Source organism: Tachysurus fulvidraco, chromosome 4 (genome assembly GCF_022655615.1).
Source record: "Tachysurus fulvidraco isolate hzauxx_2018 chromosome 4, HZAU_PFXX_2.0, whole genome shotgun sequence".
Classification (NCBI taxonomy): Eukaryota; Metazoa; Chordata; class Actinopteri; order Siluriformes; family Bagridae; genus Tachysurus; species Tachysurus fulvidraco.
This window is the reverse complement of record NC_062521.1, coordinates 9,968,728-9,990,585: the sequence shown is the minus strand read 5'-3', so window position 1 is coordinate 9,990,585 and position 21,858 is coordinate 9,968,728. Positions and strand designations below refer to the sequence as shown.

The 21,858-nt window shown below is 42.3% G+C and overlaps 1 protein-coding gene across 5 annotated transcripts in view; it reads right to left on the bottom strand.

The window, feature by feature from the left end:
* Positions 1 to 21,858, bottom strand: part of LOC113645027 (echinoderm microtubule-associated protein-like 4) — a 75,188-nt gene that overhangs the window by 40,507 nt on the left and 12,823 nt on the right. For 3 of the 5 annotated variants that reach the window (XM_027150307.2, XM_027150308.2, XM_027150310.2), the window contains exon 1: positions 452 to 749. The exons of the other annotated variants lie outside the window; for them this stretch is intronic. In XM_027150307.2, the coding sequence (XP_027006108.1) occupies positions 452 to 521 (70 nt within the window). In that variant the 5' untranslated portion in view covers positions 522 to 749. Of the gene's footprint in view, positions 1 to 451; positions 750 to 21,858 lie in introns of those variants that run through there. 5 annotated transcript variants of the gene reach the window in all.

Below are 21,858 nucleotides of genomic sequence, written 5' to 3'. Positions count from 1 at the left end.
TTATTTATTATTTATCCTGATATTGGTCTTATATTGTCCAATCAGACAGCACTGGTGTGTAGTCCAGCGGGTTATGAATGAAACACCACCAGAGGACTTTTAATAGGAGAAAAGAAGTGGCTTCCCTCTAAAGCCACAAGGCACACACACATCCCTCATCTGCCGGCACACACGAGTTGCTCCTGAAGAGCCGAGAAGAAGACGCATCAAGAAGAGATACACAAACTTTGTCATGATGACTACACAAGCACACACACACACACACACACACAGACAAACATACAAAAACAATTTAGACTAGTGTACAAAGGGATAAATGGCGAAATCAAACATGGACCAATCACTATTCCTTAGACTAGATTCATAAGTGCACATGCTCAAAGACATGCACACACACCACACACGCACTCGCACACACACACACGCACCTCCCCCGAGCCTGTGCTCTTACCCGTGCAGTGGTTGTTAAGCACGACTGCAGAATTGCAGACAGGAGCCACACTCGCTGAACTGTCCTCCATTCTCCTTACAAACGTGTGTCGGCTGAGCGTTTTTGTTTGTGTATGTATGTATCTGCAGAATCTCCTCCTGGCTGCAAGTCCTCGGTCTATGGTTCCCTCTCTCTTTCTATCTTGTGCAAGTCCCACTTCCTCTCTGCACAGTTTCGTATCTCTCTTTCCTTCTCTACAGACAAAATAGAAATCCTGTCCTCTCTCTCTCTCTCTCTCATACAGCTCTGCACACGTCTGTCCGTGCACACAAAGCCTACAGAGTGAACGAGCGAGTAAGAGAGCTCGGCGAGAAGAGGAGGAGATAAAGGATAAAAAAAGAAAATATTGGTTGGTTCAGGGAGTGGCTAAAACTCTGCGCCTACAACTTTAACCTCTGCCATTCCGCCACGCAATCACACACGTGTGTGATTTTACTCTGCTATGAGGGACAGCGAGAGAGGGACGCAGAAAAAGGGGGAAACCGCACAGAGATGTCAAAGTCTTGCCACAAATACACACACACACACACACACTCTCACAAACCTACAACTGTAAATCAATTTAAATGCTGTGTTAGTAAAAATGTCTCTGTAGTCACATCAGATCTGCATCAACAGATGCTTACTGAATAAAAATCATTCAGTTACAGACATACAGATAGTGGACTAAAGCTCACACTCTCACACACACACAGTGATTTTATCTGTTCAAGTCTCCAGTCTCTGTACTATGAAGTGCTCAGTAGGCGCTCCAACTACTGGTTGCCATGGTAACAAGGTTTATCAGTGGGTGGAGCAACTAGAATTCCAAATCCGTTTTCTTGCCGCGGAAATAAAACATTCTGGAGATATTTGGCGTTTGTGGATAAATTTCAGCAGTGTACATCTGCATCGATCATATAATATCTTCACTCCCATTGGTTGGTATTTGCATAAAGTAGAACTTTTCTCTATATTGTTGCACAGCTGGACACGCCCACATACGGATCTCTGCGTCATATAACACGAGATGAAGGAGATGCAGTGTGGGCTGTTTGTCACATCTTCCCTGCCTGTGGTACAGTAATAAGACACCAGAATGTTTTATATTTGCATAAAGTAAAACCTTTCCCGACTTTGTTACGTCACCACCATCTCGTCGCTGTAGTATGTGTGTGTGTGTGTGAACGCAGCAGGAGGGCACGTTTCCAGCTTCTACTGACCTGAATGCTCTTCTGCTACAGTCTTCATTAAAGCTTCTCATATGCTTTAACTTTAACGTAGAGTTCTGAGTCACGAAAGAACTTTCCTCAGTCTGTCAAAAACGGTGGTTGCAGTGGTGCTCCGCCCACGCCCATATAAGGCAACGGTGCAAAATTGTTTCTAATAATAGCAGTGGTGTTATTTCGGACATTGCATGGCATATGGAATTCCTATATAATTAGGAATAGTTCGGATAAAGCAGTAGAAAATGAACGAATGAATGAATGAATGAATGAATATTAAATACGATTTAACCTGAGGCAGGTTAAGACAGTAGCATTGACAAGACCCTTAGCATTACTCTGATTTTGTGTAAGTTTTTTTTTCTCCAACAGATATTTCTCCTGGTGGGGGCACGGTGGCTTAGTGGTTAGCACGTTCGCCTCACACCTCCAGGGTTGGGGTTCGATGCCCACCTCCGCCTTGTGTGTGTGGAGTTTGCATGTTCTCCCCGTGTCTCGGGAGTTTCCTCTGGGTACTCCGGTTTCCTCCCCCGGTCCAGACATGCATGGTAGGTTGATTGGCATCTCTGGGAAATTGTCCGTAGTGTGTGATTGCATGAGTGAATGAGTCTGTGTGTGTGTGTGTGTGTGTGTGTGTGTGTGTGTGTGTGTGTGTGTGTGTGCCCTGCGATGGGTTGGCACTCCGTCTAGGGTGTATCCTGCCTTGATGCCCGATGACGCCTGAGATAGGCACAGGCTCCCCGTGACCCGAGGTAGTTCGGATAAGTGGTAGAAAATGAGTGAGTGAGAGTGAGTTAGAGATTTCTCCTGCCATGTATTTAGTTATCATCATTATCATAATAAAAGATTTGTCGTTATTCTCAAAGCATTGTAACTAAAGTGGGGTGGAGAGAAGGGGATTTCATGTGGGTTGAATATTCTATTGATTAATAAACATTAATATTTTATTCAAGCCCAACTGTTAGCTATGATCAAGCTACAGGTTAAAAGCAACACAACACACAAGATGTATAGGTGTGAAAAGTATTTGTTTTTGTTTTTCTCTCTGTAGCATCACTGCCTCCTCTAAATAGCAGAGGGTGGCAGTTTAATTGGGCCGAGTCCATTAGTTTTTCGCTCTTTGAAGCACACAGCGGTTTAAATGAAAGACAGCTTGTAATGTCAGCGCAGATGCTCTGCTCATCAACACAACACGTGTGTGTGTGTGTGTGTGTGTGTGTGTGTGTGTGTGTGTGTGTGTGTGCGCGTGTGTGTATGTGCATCTGCTCTGTGGAGCCCAACAAACGGCTCTATAATCACCTGCACCTGGTTCCAAACACATCCCATACACATCCTGTAACCCTGAGGCTGTGTGTGTATTTGTTTATTTCTCCCTGTATGTATTTGTGTGTCTCTGTTTGTCTGTGTACGTGTCCATTTGTCTGGGCCTACGTTTCTATATGTCCATCTATTTGTCAGTGTATATGTGTTTATGAATTTGATTGTGTGTGTGTGTGTGTTTCTATTTATTTGTCTGTGTGTACTGGTTTGTCTCTGCCTGTATATGTCTGTAAATGTGTGTATGTGTGTGTCTATTTGTCTGTGTGTGTCATACTTTTTGTCTGTGTGTATATGTGCGTGCATGCGTCTGCCTGTGTCTATTTGTTTGTCTCTTTCTCTGTGCGTGTGTGTGTTTAATCAGACCCGGAGAAAGCAGCACAAAAGTTTAGTTTGCGTGTATACATGCAGTCAGCTCCTACTCATGATCACGCTGTACTTTTATTAATCTGACTAATGAGTGACCAACGGCTTTTAATACCATGTCTCAGAACACAGACACTTAACTAGACTGCGCTGATGAGGGAGAAGCATGCAGGAGAAATCTTTCTGCAAAACACACTGACGAACCAAGAAGAAAAATAAAGAGTGTAAAACGTGGATGGGGTGTGGAAGAAGGTGACGGAAAGAGGCCTAGTAAAAGAATCACCATGTGGAGATTGAACGCTGCACATGACTGGGAGTGTTCAAACACATGACAAGCTCTTCATACACACATGTTGTCATGAGAATTTCCTTATCGAATCTGTCGGAAAGTAGGTCCCTAAGATATTGTGCAGTGTGCTGCAGTTCCATCACTGACCTGATGACTGTATTGCTTGTAGCAGTAATGCCGACATGTGACAACAAGGAGGCGTGGCCAGAAATTACACAATTACATACAATTATGACCAAAAGCTATGCTGCAGCAAAGTGCTTTGCTTAGAAACGGTTTTAAATCAACTTTGACTATTAATGTTGGTGGAGAATGAACAAAGTGAGATGATGTCACTCTTACATTTCTAACATTTCTAACGAGAGCGACTGACATTTAATCTGATTTTATACAACTGAGCAATGGAGGGTTAAGGGCCTTGCTCAGGGGCCCAGCAGTGGCAGCTCATTAGAACTACAGACACAGGGCACAGCTGAAGCTTTCGGTCATGCAAATCATTGTAGAGAAATCCGCATTATACCGCAGTGTAAAATATGACCCGAGGTGAGTCGTTTAAATATAACTGCAAAGTCCCTATATGTGAGCTCAGAATATCACTTTTAATATACGAATTCATGTTTAACTTCCTGAAGGACACGGTGGCCGCTCAGAATGATGGTGATGGGTTAAAGCAGACTGCATTCCTGTGTGATTTCACCATGTCACACTGACACAATTCCAGCACAGAAATGGAGTGAAAGTAGGTCAAAAGGAACGCATGGAGACCTCAGGCTCGTACTGACACACATCCAGATCCAGGGTGTTTCTGTGTAGTGTACACACACTATTCTCCTCAACCCAATAGTCAGCACGCTGATGGATCGGGGTAAAGATATCTTTCCGTGTGTCATTTTCCTGCTGCAACCCTTTTCTGTTCTGTTCAAAGCGGCACACCATGGCGAGCTCGAGTGCTCGACTCTGATTGGTCAGCAAGACGTATTATTTGGAGAAGTGGTAGCTTAGTGGTTAAGGTGTTGAACCACTGATCAGACTCATGGGTCCCTGAGCAAGGCCCTTAACCATCAATTGCTTAGCTGTATAGACGCAAGTCGCTCTGGATAAGAGCGTCTGACAAAATGCCTAAATGTTACATATTTTATAAGACCACACGTAGTGTAACACAGACAAGTTTATATTAGTGTACTCCCTTTAATACATTATTGTTTCCATAGTAACAGCACGAGAGAGAGACACAGAGAGAGAGAGAGAGAGAGAGAGAAAGAGAGAGACAGAGAGAGAGAGAGACAGACAGAGACAGAGAGAGAGTGAGGCAGACAGACAGACAGAGAGAGTGAGGCAGACAGAGTGAGTAAAAGAGAGAGAGAGAGAGTGAGGCAGACAAACAGACAGAGAGAGAGTGAGACAGACAGTCAGACAGACAGAGAGACAGACAGAGAGAGAGGCAGAGAGTGAGACAAACAGACAGACAGACAGGCAGACAGACAGAGAGATAGACAGAAACAGAGAGAGAGGCAGAGAGTGAGACAAACAGACAGACAGACAGACAGACAGACAGACAGTGACTGCACAGTAAATTAAATAAAGTAATTACACAGTGACAGAGTAGCATTATCAGTAGACTCACAGTATACAAAAAAACACCTCACAGCTGAGTTGGTGTTTATTTACCCAGAGTATTTTTTTCTTTTTGCTGATATATTCATCTAGATTTTACATCATCAAATAAAAACTCATCTGCAACTCATTGGCTACATCCCAAATTCCCAAAGAGCTACACAGGGTGCCAAAAAACCCCTAGACAGGACAGTTAAGACCCTACGTAGTGCAGACACATCCCAGAGGATGCCATCAGAAACTCAGCCACGTGAACAAGAACACTCCAATAAGCAAAAACGAAAGAAAGAAAGAAAGAAAGAAAGAAAGAAAGAAAGAAAGAAAGAAAGAAAGAAAGAAAGAAAGAAAGAAAGAAAGAAAGAAAGAAAGAAAGAAAGAAAGAAAGAAAGAAAGAAAGAAAGAAAGAAAGAACTAAAAATAAACAAACAAAACAGACATTAAAATCAAAATAAATAAATGCACAAACAAAAATAAAACACAAGCAATAAACAAACAAATAGATAGATATTTCTTGCTTCTGCATTTAAAAAAAAATTATACTCTATAAGGATTACGTGCTACACAGTAAAATCGAGTGCGATATCAGTGAGCTTGATGTGTAGCCATATGTTCGTGTAAGCTAGCGTTTTTATTTACTGTACTGAGCACTCTGAGGTTTGTTTAGCTGAACACACTGATGATTTGTGCAGTTGAGGAAATATGGGCTTCAGTGTACAATGGTAAAAGATAAGACTGCTTCCTGTTGATTTAAACTGATAACACGCTGAACAGAGCCAGTTTATACTGAAATTGTCTGAATCGGGATCTCGTATCATTATGAGCTCAGTAGTGCGGAAAAGAGCAAGATGATCGTTTCGGACGACATCTAGCAGCCCGGGTAATATAATTAATCCATTCATCCCATTTGATTCATGCTGTAAAGAGCACAATGGCACTGCTTACACTGAGCCCATGTGACATGAGGAATCTGCTTCAGAAAGCAGGAGCTAGTGTACACTTGACTATTGTGTTATTGTATAGTGCTGCTTTTTTCTTTTTGTTGTTGTTTTTAAAGAAAGAAATACTGGAAAAGATGAAAAAACACACGGATCGAAGCGAACGAGATGGTGTGGAGTTGGACATGAAAACAGATATTCAAAAGGCATGAAAATTACACTTACAGTTATAAAATACGGAGGGAATGAAGGGTTCGTGTCTTTTACATGGCTCTGAATATTTGAAATTGGGACCTAAAAAAAAGCAAAAGAAAAAAATCAATCCTTCCACCATATGGCCACGTACTACACCCTGCATCCCAGCATGCCTCTGTACACAGCCTGTACCATTGGCATAACCAGTTGGCCATAGTGTGAAAGGCACAGTCATCTCTAGAGAAGAAACCGAGACTCGTCAGTGGCAGAGGATGACGCATTCGAAAAAGATGTGACGGAAAGACCGCAGAGAATAGAAAGAGACTGAGGAAGCAGCAGCGGAGGGAGGATGCAGCTTTCAAAGTAAAATCGACCACGTTCCCCGAAAAACACACTCACCACAACTGCACGCAACTGATGTTATCTAAGCCGCGGTGCGGTTCTTCACAGTACGAGTACACGCGAAAGGAATAATATGCCTACGCCGGCATCGAATCGACTGCAGAGCAACTCCGAAACACCTCCTTTTCGCCCAGTGTTGCTATGTTACAGGCAGAAAGTCGTCAAACATGACAGATTTTTATAGTAACCCACACCACACACACCTCAAAGGAGACTTAGATTCTTAAATTTAAAGACTTGCTACAACAAAACACAAACAGGTTGGACTAGGATCGAGCCTTGATTGAAAAGCAGCTTGAAGTTTCAAGTAGTTTTGATCTGGTTCATTCTTCTTGGACGCCTGATTGTGACGGCAGCATCAGATTTGTTAACAGTGTCTATTTTAGTAGCTTTTTTATAACGGGAAAATGTAATGGTTTAAAATGACAACAACTGGCATCTTTCTAAAAGAATTCAGAGATCAGGTGGGAAGAGATGGAGGGAGAAAAAAAAACTTTCACGCAGCAATAAGGATTAATTTTGTAAAACAGTCTGATTGAGAATTGATTGCTTGATGATTCCATCTCTCGTTCTTCATCACTCTGTCGGTGTGGTTCTTTACTGATTCCTGACTAATGGATTTTGCTGGGATGTGCTTGGGCCTGCGTGAGGTGATGAGAACTCTCCAGGCTAAAAGGAGACACCAGACTCTACTCTGCCATATTGGTTTGCTTGGGCTGCAGGGCACGGTGCCAGAGGCAGAGTCACGCTGCTATCTCTGCATTAGACCTGGGGCAGAATGCAGTGCTGAGGTCATGTGGTCTTATAGCTTTACCACTTTTACACACTCACTATATGTGATAATATACTGCATCCGGTAGTGAGAGTAATTCAATAGTTTGTTATTTAAAATCGCTGCAAAGACAAAACGGTTGCAGCCGTCAAGGAAGCGAAAAAATCTCTTGATCTTTACAGATCAAGCAGGGAATCAGAGATGGAGTGAAAGAAAGAGAGAGAAAGAGAAAGAGAGATAGAGAGAGAGAGAGAGAAAAGACAGTATTTAGTTAAATGTCTCATACGAAGCCACATTCATTCATTCATTCATGCATTCATTTTCTACCGCTTATCCGAACTACCTCGGGTCACGTGGAGCCTTTGCCTATCTCAGGCGTCATCAGGCATCAAGGCAGGATACACCCTGGACAGAATGCCAACCCATCGCAGGGCACACACACTCTCATTCACTCACACAATCACACACTACGGACAATTTTCCAGAGATGCCAATCAACCTACCATGCATGTCTTTGGACCGGGGAAACCGGAGTACCCAGAGGAAACCCCAAAGGCACGGCGAGAACATGCAAACTCCACACACACACGAAGCCACATATGTATCCTTAAACATCTATCTACCCCCAGAAATCACTTCTTTTGAGATGTTTGTGCTGTCCAGTGGGTTGGGCTGCACTTGTTTGTTGCGGCTGTAATACGAACCTACGGAAATGAAGCGCTGAAAGCTGTTTATGTGACAAAAGGTTTAAACAGGACCTGAGCAACCCTGAACATTATATGCTGTGCTCATCACACCACACATGCACCCTTTTTTTTTGGCATCCTGTTGCAAGCTTGAGGAGCGAGGCATCCTGCCCCCGAGTAGTACCCCTGCAGCCGGATTGCTGAGTGAACGAGTGAACGAGACGCCCGCCGCTGCCCCTCTTGGCAGCGTCGCTAACATTCCTGCTGTCTCTGTTTCCAATTAGCCGGGCAGAGTGCGAGCGCAGCAGGACTGCAAGCCCGGGAGGCCCGAGTCGAAACAGCATAATTACAGTATCTACTACAGTCAGAGCATTCTAATATAGAAATACTACTTCATAGTAAACAGACACCATAACTGTGACTGGTTGCATAAAACTGGCGTTATCTAAAGTGCTAAACGAGTGTGACAACTCGGACAAGAAGAATTAAAGCAGGTGCTAATGTTGTTTTTTTTCAATACAGTAAATTGTTTAACTAGTTGTCAGGTGTATAACGACAGAAAGCGAGTTCCAGGTCCAATATCAATTCTCTCACTCTTATTTGGACAACAGAAATTGTCCTTTACTTACAAGTTTTTCTAGCTTTATGTTTTTACTGTAATGTAACAAAGGGACACACACTTCTTATTCACATGTCAGTGAGATGACAGACAGCCACATGCCAGAAAACCCCCTCTACATTATTCGAGCACGTTCCTGCGCACACTAAAGTGGTTCTGTCAATCAGACATCAGTCATCACGGAGAAAAACCCAACAAACACAACATTGGTTGGTGTGAAGTGATCTCCGTGTACCTTAAACAGGATATCAAATACATTACAGTAGTCTTTAATACATCACACTCCCATCGAAATGGAAGCTTGAAGAATTCAAAATGTCAAAAAATAGCGTGCTATAAAATTTAGACCCGCATCAGAGAGATAGCTACATGTCTGCCTTTCTGAACTGATCTTTCCCCTGGGGTTGCTTTTGCTTAGAAAGGTGCACCCGATGCTGCTTTTAAATTAGGCCAAACTATGAAACCTTAGAAGTCAGCTATTTTTTCTGCTTTTGAATAAGAATGAGAGCAGAACCTCCCCATGCAGCCCTTTCAACTTGGCCTGCAGGTGTGTGTTAAATACACCGATGTGCACTACAGAGTTTGAAGAAACCAGACCAGTACACCCAGTTCAGACCTCCCAATTCTCCCATTAGAAATGTCACTGGAATTAAAAGGGTCATGTATCCAGTGTGTCCCCTGCCTTGTGTCCACTGGAATAGGCCCCAAGCTCCTCACAACCCTTTGTGGGATAATACAGATGAGATGAGGGTTAAGGTCCTTGCAAAGAGGGTTACTGTCCTTGCTCAGGGGCCCAAACAGAGTGGTGCTGAGGCTTGAACCCATGACCTTCTGAGCAGTAATGCAGAGAGGTTTAACAATTGAGCTACCAAGCCAGTTTGGCCAGGGTTGAACTGAATGACCTGCACTAAACCCTGACCTCAAATCAACTCAGCCGCACCTCAGGTTTCCCAACCCAACATCACTGCTTGACTTTATTGTGGCTGAATGTTTGAGTCCCCACAGTCACGCTCCAAAATCTAGTGGAAAGCATTTCCAGAAGAGTGGAGGTTATTAGAACAGCAAAGATGGACTACATCTGGAATGGGATGTTCAAGAAGCACATATAGTCTGGCTGTGATCAGGTTTCAGCATATTTTACCATATAGTGCATCATGTATCATGTAGTTATTAGCACATGCCTAGCCTCGAGTGTAACCATGTAACGTCACGAGGCAGTTAACCCATGAGGAGGAGAGTCCAAATTACAACAAATATGCACTGGTGTCTTACATGCCATAAAGGAGCAAGTCACACTCAGTAATGCTCAGCTTTCACAAGGACCCTGAAGAAGAAGGAAGAAGAAGAAGAAAGAAGAAGAAGAAGAAGAAAGAAGGAAGAAGAAGAAAGAAGGAAGAAGGAAGAAGAAGAAAGAAGAATTCTCAGACCACACCTTTAAGCTCCCCTTTTAACACAATTTACCAGCTCCATGATAGACACATGCTCTAGCTCGAAGGCACAAGCCAATGTGCGTGTCATGGCTTACGACAGGAAATGACCTACATGCCTGACCTCCAAAAAGAAGAGGCTTTTTTCCAACTGGGTCACACCTGCCTCATTTCAAGCAATATTTTTCTTATTAGCACATCAAATGCGAGAGGAAAGGTTTATTTATCGGTCCTCGTTAGGCATTTCACAAACACCTAATAAAGTCTGAGCTGGTTTGCTGCTAAATGGAGTTGGAATGACTGTTACATAAGACCATGTGTTTTAAGTCGAAACCCCACTGAGCCAAACAGAAGTCTAAATGCATTAAGTAGATCAAAGTGCAAAGCCTTTATTGATGTTTATATACACAAACTACATAATGGCTTGCTTTTCCATGTGCCTCTGCCATTAGAAGCTGCCATCATGTTCTCCGCTCACAAGAGGAAAGGATACGTACACAGTGCACACACCGGACATCTCCGTTGGTCAATATCAGTATTGGTGTTCATGGAAATCCCTAAAGCAGCAGAGCCGTGTGTGCTTATTTCTAGATGATAATGGATGATCTCCTGTGGAAGATTATGACGGAAATAAACTTTAATTATTAACCAGATATAAATACGTGTGCCTCTAGTACATCCCAGTACTTCAGACCGTTCACATCAGTCGCTCATTCTTTCCATCAGCATGAAACAAACCTAACCAAAAGTCTGGAGTTCTGATGTCTGTCCAACTTCATCTTACAGCAACTTCCATTGAAATTCACCTGCACCTTCTTTATTTGTAAAGACAAAACTGCTTTAACTGCCACTAATTAATCTCCAGTTGGTGCAAGATATCTGTACGGACAAGTGTTTCTGTTTGTTAAGCAAAAAAAAATTGCACCTCGCTGCCAAGTTGAGAGTTAGTGTAGGTGTTAAAATTCGTGATGACGCAAGAGGAAACATTAAAAACCTTGGCTGGTGCGCGGATGAACCCACAGTCTAGCGAAGTACTGAAATTTGGTAGCATCAGTTTTTTTCTTTTCTGTTCTGTTCATCCAGGTGGTGGAACAAACTTCCTCTGGATGTCTGAACATCTGCATCCTTGGATGTCTTCACACGATCACTAAGGACATCATATGCAAGAATTCAATTTCAGTGACGGCTGTGACGAGAGCAGCGGCGAGCATTGGCGATTAGATATGTGGGCGTGTCCAGCAGTGCAACATGTAGAGAAACGTTCGACTATAGGCAAATACGGAGCGACTTGGTGCAGCGACCTCTGTGCCAACGGGAGTGAACATATGATATGAGATTTATACACAAACATCAAATATGTCCAGAATGTTTAATTTTAGCTGCAAGAAAACTAATTTGGGATTCTAGTTGCTCCACCCACTGATAAACCTTATTACCATAGCAACCAGTATTAGGAACACCTACTGAGCACTTCATAGTACAGAGACTGGGGACTTGAACAGATAAAATCAGCGTGTGTGTGAACAGAGATTTAGACTTGATCTCGTGAACATGTGTATTGTTGTCATAGTGGTAGCATAATGGAGAGAATATTAGACTGTTAGACATTACATTATCTCCTCAGCGGAGATCGGTCTGGATAATAAAACCTTACAATGATGTAATGTAGAACGGTGGATGTGCTTTACATTCTAAATATTTGTGTCGAGCTAAAACAGATTCATTTCCAAGCCACTTTACTGATTAAAATGGAGACAGAAAAAACAAAACAATAAAATATAAACATCAGACAGACTTGAACAAGTGTTTAAACAAGTCTTTACATCTTCTTAACTGCAGGTTGAACAGCTCCAGCTCAACTCTGTATACACACACTCGCACGCACATACACACACACACACACACACACACACACACACACACACACACACACACACACACTCGTGCAAACACACACACACAAACTCATGTATAAACACACACACACAGACACATTCGGGCACACACACATCCACACACACACACTCGTGCACACACACACACACACACACACACACACAGACTCGCGTATATATATATATATACACACACACATACACACACACAGAGAGACTCGCGTATATACACACACACACACACACACACACACACAGACTCGCGTATACACACACATACACATTCGGGCACACACACACACACACACACACACACACACACACACACACACTTACACTTGCACGCGCACACACACACACACACACTTGCACGCGCACACACACACTTGCACGCGCACACACACACACACACACACACACACACTTGCACGCGCACACACACACACACACTTGCGCACACACACACACACTTGCACGCGCACACACACGCACGCGCACACACACGCACACACACACACACACTTGCACGCGCACACACACACACACACTTGCACGCGCACACACACACACACTTGCACGCGCACACACACACACACTTGCACTCGCACACACACACACTTGCACGCGCACACACACACACACACTAGCACGCGCACACACACACACACACTTGCACGCGCACACACACACACACACTTGCACGCGCACACACACACACACACTTGCACGCGCACACACACACACACACTTGCACGCGCACACACACACACACACTTGCACGCGCACACACACACACACACTTGCACGCGCACACACACTCACACACACTTGCACGCGCACACACACACACACTTGCACGCGCACACACACACAGAGAAGTGACTGGCACAGTACCAGTGAGTTCAGTGGAAATTTCAGTGGTCCTAATCTTGCACCTCTGTTCCAGTGAAATTGAAGGTTTGTAGGCGTTACGATTGCACAAATGCATGACAGGCTGGTCTGCAAAAACTGCATGCGCTTGGTAAATCTGAGCCAAATAGACTCTGGATCACTGAGGTGTTGTTTCTTAAAGGATCTAAACCTTTACAGCCTCCGTTATCACAACACTGTGCTGATAGAAGGGCATTCTGAACAGGATATTGCAGCAGTGTGTGCCATGAACATGACATATAGACGGCAAACATGATAGTGTTACTGTAGTTATATATATATATATATATATATATATATATATGTGTGTGTGTGTGTGTGTGTGTGTGTGTATACCTGCTTGGTGATTCAGAAGACTTTAATCGGTCTCTTCTCCAATAGTGCATGAGGAAATTAGTCATTTAAATATAGACAAATAAAACCCAGCACTTCAAAGGAAGGTCCCAGATAAGGGGATTCTCATCTCGGTTAAGATGCATGCAAGTGACTGAAAAAAGAAAAAGAAAAAAAAAAAAGAAAAAAAAAAAAAAAAAAAGACACGTCTGGTCTCGTCATTTCACATCTCCGTCTCCAATGCAAAAATGCTCATGATGACAAAGATACAAACTATGATGATGCTTCTAACTGAGCTTCTTAACATCTTGCCAACAGGGCAGAGGGAAAATCCTGTTCGAGTGATTTGCATGCTGTCTGTTTGTCTTTTATGCCACAATGAAACAATGCGAGAGTAGACTGAGGCAGACAGAGAGAGCGAGAAAGTCAAATAGCGACAGATAAAAATAGAGACAGACAAAAAGTGAGACAGAGAGAGTGAATCTTTTTTTTTTTTTTTCCCTTTCACTTCTATTTTGATGCTTTTGGCAATATGGTATGCTAATAATCATGCCAATAAAGTACTTCAACTGGAACTGAAAATTGAGAGACAGAGCGTGACAGAGAGGCAGAGATAAAGTGAAGGTGAGAGAGAGAGAGCGAGAGGGAGAAAGAAAGAACATGTGAATGCAAGAAAGAGTGAGAGAGGTGGAGCAAGCACAAGAGACATAGTGGATACGTAAAAAAAAAAATTTAAAGAGAGAGACAGAAAGAGAGAAAAAAGGACATCATTAACTTTTACATTATTTACTGTCACTCAAATGAGGATGGGTTTCCTTCCGAGTCTGGTTCCTCTCAAAGTTTCTTCACCTTAACATTTCAGGGAGGTTTTCCATGGCACCTTCACCTCAGGTTTGCTCTTTAGAGACAAATGTTAGAGAAAAATACTAACTTCATTTTAAACTTTACATTTTCTATCCTACGTTTCTATGCGTCTGTAAAGCTGCTTGTTAAAAGTGTTATACAAATAAACTGAACTGGACTGAGACTGAGGGAGTGAGAGTGAGAGATGCAAAGGGGTGCTCGGAGACGGAAAGACGGAGAGAGGGAGAGAGACAGGGAGGGAGGGACGAAGGGAAATCGAGATCAGACCATCCTACAGCTGGCACAGTGAACACTGCACCATGATCTACTTAGCTGGCAGCACGACCAAATCATAAAAATGTGTATCCTTTAAAACGCAATTTGCTTAAAATCCTTTGTGCCTCTTTCATTTAATATTTAATAAACATTACGTTACATTGTGTGCGCGCACACACACACACACACACACACACACACACACACACACACACACACACCAATGACATACATTTTATTAATTTGCCACAAAGGTACATTTGGAGTAAAAATAGCAAGTACATTGGAAACTTTTTTCCTTTACTCGATTAAAAAAAATACAAAATAAAAAGCCTTTGTAACTATAATTTCTGTACTATGGGGGAAACTTGTGTCATTTGTCAAAATCAAACTTGTGTCATTTGTCGTTCAGCCTTTTGTGCCATAAATGACGCGAGTGTGCGTCTCAGATCCGTGTTTATCTTTAGTGACTGGGTTACTTTCCTTATTAATGCCTTTGTGCCAACTCTTTCTAACCAAAATGAAAATTCGGATGACTTTGAGCCAGAATTAGTCAGAGATCGGATTTCTGCTTGTATTTCTGAGAGCTGCTTTGCGAAGATGATGACAGAAGAAAGCTGATGTGAAGTGACTGCTTAATGAGGTTGAGCTGGGATTCATTTGGGTTTTTTTATTTGTATTAGTTTTGTGTAACCAACTACAATAGGCACAGGGTAAGGGCTTGACCTGGTGCGTCGGCGTGTGGTTGTTCGTCGGAGAAGTCAATTTATCGCTCGCTTATCCAAGAAAAAAAAGTTTTGAGACGTTAAAAAGGACATTTTTTTTCCTACTTGCTGTGGTGCGTCATGTTCCTCTTGTTTTTAAAAACAAATCCTGCTCCATTGTGTGCACTCCTTGTTGGAGGTTGTTTTGGTTTCCGCTTGACTCAGAAACGTGAGCCAACGTCTCACTTTTAACAAAAAGTCTCAGTAGAAAACTTTTCTGGGAGCTTTAAATTCTCCAAGAGTTTCACGCTCGAGCATCAGGTCAAACTGCGGGTTCTGTGTCGTCTAAATATATGAAAGTGTCTATACAAATTGTCTATGTTTGTATATGTATATTTAAACTGCACATTTCACACCTGTAAATGTGTACATACAATTTCGCCTATACTGCATATGTCATTCTGTTACACTGTGGAGCTTCTGTCACTAAAACAAATTCCACGCATGTGAAAACATGCCTGGCAATAAAGCTGATTCTGATTCTGAAGTGCTCGCTAATATTATGAACAGCAGCTACACTAATTCTTCTCCACTGCTTCCTTTTTCCTATCCATCCTGAGGTGTCCGGAGATTGTACCAGCTCCAGTTGTGTTCCATTTCGTGAAGATTTCAGACCTTCACTGAGACCAGGCCAACCCTGTGAGGATCCTGAGGCATCTAGAGATGTACCAGCTACAGTTGTGTTCCAAGTCGGGATTATTTTGGACATTCCGAATGAGATGCCAACTCCATGTGGTCTTTGAGGCCAACAATCTCCTAAGCAATACACAATTGTCGGACTGTATATTTATAATCACACCCTTCAGTGTCACCCAAATGAGGATGACACTGTTCCCTTTTAGCTCTGGTTCCTCTCAAGTGACTAGTCTTCAGAAGAGGATACTGGTAACCAGCACCAGAGAGACAAATTGCAGCAGACTGGGTGTTTGGGTGCTACACCAATTCTACACCCGGGGAAGTGTTAAGGCTCTAGGCTGTTGATCAGAGGATCGGGGTTCAAGCCCCAGCACTGCTAAGCTGCCACTGTTGGGCCCTTGAGCAAGGCCCTTAACCCTCTCTGTTCCAGGGGTGCTGTATCATGGCTGACCCTGGTGATCATTTGTTGCTCCGGACAGACACTGGTGGATAAGACGACTTCCGTACATCATTGAAATCGGACTTATCGCCTGTTTTAAACAATTCACATTACGCATTACGTGAGTTTGACGTCATTTGATTTGAGGCTCTGTTACTTTTCTAAATCTTATGCACTAGTTGATAGAGTATGTAGTGCCCAGAGTAAGTGCTTAGTGTGCACTGTGTCATTTGAGACACAACTATTGTTATATACAGAACAAAAAGATTTATTGTAAAGGAATTATTGTATTATGGGAAATTATGACTGTGGGGGAATTTCTAGAACAACTGGTAGCATTGTGTGTGTGTGTGTGTGTGTGTGTGTGTGTGTGTGTGTGTGTGTGTGTGTGTGTGTGTGTGCGAGTGTGTTAGAAATGTCTTAAAGCAGGAATTTCACAATGCAGCTGCAGGAAAATGGATTCAGTCCTGACACTAAGATGCTGACACTAGTGCGACTCCAAAGCTGCAATCGGCCTCGTTCTTTCTCTCCTTGACTTCTGCTTTCTTTTCCGTCAGAAAGACGCTTTCTGCGGGTGTTTGCACGTTGTAAAATTGAGTGGGGGTAGACAGCTCACAATAGCACAACTGAAACTGAAAAAGTCTCTCTGGTCTAAAAGAGAGGGAGAGAGATGTGATTCTCGGAAAGGGGGGGGGTGTCCTTGCATGGACCACTGAACATCAGAAAATCAGCCAGTGAGAGACTGGTTTCTACAAATCTCATCCTGCTGCACGTTCCTCTCTGCTCCTTTCCACATGTCTTTGTCAGAAGTTCACTTTTCTTTTCTACTGCAGTCTTCAGCATCAAACACTGATGCCATCAAGCTTTTTAAACAGGTTCTGTAAGTGATTCAGCTTTAAAATTAGCATTTTTTTTCTTTTATCTCAAATTCCTTTAATTGCTCAAACAGCAGTTCCTAGAACTGCATCAGTCTGCTTTTAACTCTTTCCTCTGTCTCACACTGTTTCGTGAGCAATTCCTAATAATTAGACCTTACTAAAACATCAAGAAATTATACGATATGAGATCGAAGTCGTGGTGCGTTTCAAAACTAATGAGAGACTTTCTACTGATCTGAAAGGAGTCCAAGTTTGAAGAAGTTAAAAAAATAACAGCAGAGCGCTAAACTCTTCCAGACACCTGCAGTAAGAGCAGAGGCTAAAACTTTAGGCAGTGAAACAGCGCCATCCATCTGTCATTTCCATACGCTCCTTAAAACAAACCCATAGTCTTCTCTGGCACTGCACACCTGAGCTCCAGGGAAGGAGCTCCTCCTTTGGCCATGTTGGATGGGATCTTTATGGCAAAGTACCAGAGAGAAGTGCGCAGTCCACAGAGGTCTGACTCACTCGGTACTGTTCAGAATGCAGAATTAACACTGCTGCACTACTGCGACACAATGAGGACATCATGCACAAAACTCAACACTGATCCTGTTGCTTCACTGTCCTCAATGCCCACAGATAAACAAACCTCTCACATGTTATACTGTAAGAGAGCCAGACATACAAAGAGAAGAGTTATAGAATGACTGAGACAATTCGGAGAGAATGAGAGACCGAGACAGACTGAGAGACAGACAGACAGACAGAAACACTAATCACATGTGAAATAGTTAACACTGTCCGATCCTAAGCCGCTGATTAACTTTCTTTTAAATGTGCCATTTAGCTTAGCAACCTGTGCTAATTTTTCAGAGTCATGTAATTCTGTGACACTCGGTGTTCTGCCGCCTGACGCTACCGAGCTGTTTTTGTTTCGGGGATGCTATATCATTTCACGCTGCACACAATGTGAGGAGAACACAGCGAAAGCAGTGCAAGCCTTGCGTTTACATTACACGTGTGAAATGTTCCTCTATCTAGGGCTAAAAGCAGGAGATTTAGAGTGATGCTCACCCTGTGTGAAAGGACACAGAAGTCTTTCAAAGTGTGATCTGCTAAAGATTCATCATTCCCCGATTAAATCTCATAAGCTGTGTTTCAAACACTGCAAACTGTTTTAACAAGTTCTACTATTTTAGAATAATGATAAAAAAAACAACGCTATAAAAGAACATGCACTGAATTGTTTAGTGACTAATAAAAGCGTTTAATCCGAACAGTTTTCTTTACATTCTGTTCCCTGCTGGTCTAGTGGTTAAGAATCCCAGGGGTTTGATTACCAGGCAGGGCAGCAACCACGCTCAGTGTCGGGCCCAAGCCCAGATAAAAACAAGAGGGTTGTGTCAGGAACCGGTGCCAAAGCAAATATGCGGATGAGACGATCTGCTGTGGCGGCTCCGAACGAGTTCTCTAATAAAGTTTCATGCATTCCCTGAGTGTTTTCAACCAGCTTCGTGATGGAGACTCACCCTCAAGTTCCACACTCATGACACCATGCAGAAATTTATTCAGACAGTAATGTCCTGAGATCTGTGTTGTTTCTCGATAGAAGCTTTCATGCTGTCACAGAAAGACAGACAGAGATATAGACAGAGATAGATAAATAGACTGATAAACAGATGGATAGACAGACGTCATCATTTCATGTTTCTAAAACACACATGTCTGACCTCCCAAAAACATGCTCGTGGGTGTGTTCAATTGCGATCTAGGTGAGAATGTGTGTGTGTGTGTGTGTGTGTGTCTTTTTCTGCCTTACTCCCAGTGTTCCTGAAATACTCTCCATCATATCTCTGATAGTGTTTACTAAAGTAAGTGAGTGAATTTTAGACTGGATTTGAAACGTAGCTGTATCCAAAATTGACAACGTAGAATTACATACAAACACACACACACTGAGCTCCAACACAGTATTGAGAATCAGTATTGAATATCAGCTGCTCTGCTAGTCAGAGCTCTGAAACATTACTGTTTACATGTTTATTCCGTTATTTTGATATGCTATAAACAAAAACAAAACAAATACACACACACACACACACACACACACACACAGCATATCAGCTCTGAAAGCTAAAAGGGAAATCTGTTCGAGAGTAAAACGTGATTGTCGATCGCTGACTCGATCCGTTAACTGAGTTTTGTGCTCATACTTATCACACTGCTGTGACGCTACAATCGTTTCCTCCAAGAAAACATTTCACTGAGAGCGTGAGCAAGTAACTAAATCAAGACCATATGAGAACTTTGGGTGTCCTTTAAAAGAAAAGAAAAAAAGACAACTTCAAACACTGACGTTCGATTTTATACGTCAGAGAGCTCTAATCTGGTGTGACACTCGTACACATTATGCCTCATAATGCCAGGTGTAATTTCCTGCTGATGGCTAGTGAGCTTTCAGTTGCATTTATTTTCCAAAGCGCATAAATGAGAAGAAATAAGAGGGAGTCGTTGGCTAGCTCGCTGTGCTGAAAAAATTAACATGCTTCGTCTTATAATATTAAAATATACAGAATACAGAAATCAGGATGTCAGCGGATAAACTCTACACAGTCTGAAACAGGATGACCGAAATGTTTTTAATTAAACTCGTTATTGGTCAGAATTTTGGGCCGAGTGCGAGCGCGCTACTGGCAGGAGAAAAGACAGAGCTACAGCACTCGTCAATTTTAATCCATTTTGGCGACTTCACTTATTATTACTGACATTTCTGGCGATTCGGTTCTTGTTTTGAGGAAGACTTTAACAGTTTAATGTTTAATAAATGGATGTTTAACGAATGAAATTTATTGAGTTTGAGAGCTAATTACTGACCAATGAATCAATTCAATTTTATTTCTGCAGCCTTTTAACAGTGGACAGTCGCAGAGCAGCTCGACAGACATGAAATAGATCAGAGATAAAATGATGCCTTTTAAACCAGTGTTTAACTACCGGGTCGAGTATGAGGCACTGAAGCACGTATTCTTAGCGTAGAGATTTTTATTCTTATTTATTTTTCTCCTCTGACCGTAACTTTACCCCATTTGTCACAGAGTCTGGTGTCTTATGTGTCTCACACGTATAAACGTGTGATTTATTTCCAGTCACAAAGAACTGGAAACCTTCTGCACTGTTCATAAGAACCACATTTTGCTCAGTTATGGTAAATAAAAGACTTTAAAATAAAATTTTAAAGTCAAGATGTGCTTACTGTCATTGTGACTATGTATAGCTGATGCAGTACACGGTGAAAAGAAGCAGGGTTCCTCCAGGACCTCGGTGCTCCCCGTACACAGAGCTACACAAGACATCACTGAACTAAGGGAAAAAAATAAAATAGCCTTGTGCAAACAGTGCAAGACTAGAGACAGTGACAGTAGACTACAATACACTACAGGAGTGTAGACGGACCACGATACAGTTCTACAGTGCAACTCTGTAGTTAACTGAAAGACCAACAACCCTGACATGAGGGTACATGAGCAGTTTCAGAACAGTGCCACCTACTGGTCATGAAATATACAAAAAAAATTGCTTGTTTTTGCTTAAAACATCAAAAATCATCAAGTCAAGTCAAGTCCGGTTAAGAAACTTTTATTGTCATTTCAACCATACATAGTGAAGTGAGACAACGTTTCTCCAGAACCCTGGTGTGACATAGAACATCACAGAGCTAAGGACTTAAAAGTAAGTTGTCCTAGCCACAAAAAGTTCATCATGTGCAACCGAGCGCAAACGGTGCGAGACAAAAGGCAGTGCAAACAGACAATACAAAACACACAACATACAAAATAAGGCCGACCAGTGTGCATTCTGTATATTGTACAAAATTATAGGATCCTGAACAAAGAAGTTTCTTGTAAACATATATTCGCTCTTGTAAAACGCTTGTAAATACGTTTCCTGTGTCTGTGCATCAGCTACATTTTTTTTTTCCAAGTATGAGAGAAACAAGCGAAAGCTGTTAATTTTCGATAACGTTACAATCTGTGAATCAAATAGGTCTACAGATAAAGCTAGAGATTTATAGAAAATTTTACATGCAGCAGTGATATACATTTTATGCTCTTCTGCCATCTTTAGGCCATATTTCTATTGAGCTGATTCGTTACAGCTGGAATAACTCCGGCTGTTCTCACCTGCAGATCTTTCACTGACAGTGCTGTACATCTGCTGATCGTGTTTAGATGACAATATAAAGCGCTGTTGTGCCAGAGGCATGTGCTGTGTGGACTGAATGGATGCGTGCTTTAGGCACCACATCCAGTGTGAATTCTGAGTAAACACCCATACAGTACAAGAACCATAGATGCACAAGTCTGAAGGACTGCAGCAACAAGGGGGCAGTAAAGAAAAATAGCAAGATCGAACACTCTTCACTCTTAAGGTTGGATTTAACTGTGGAAGCACAAGCACATGATGCAGTGCCACAGACTTTCAGAACAGTGTGATGATGATGATGATGATGATGATGATGGTGATGATGATGGTGATGATGATGGTGATGATGATGATGATGA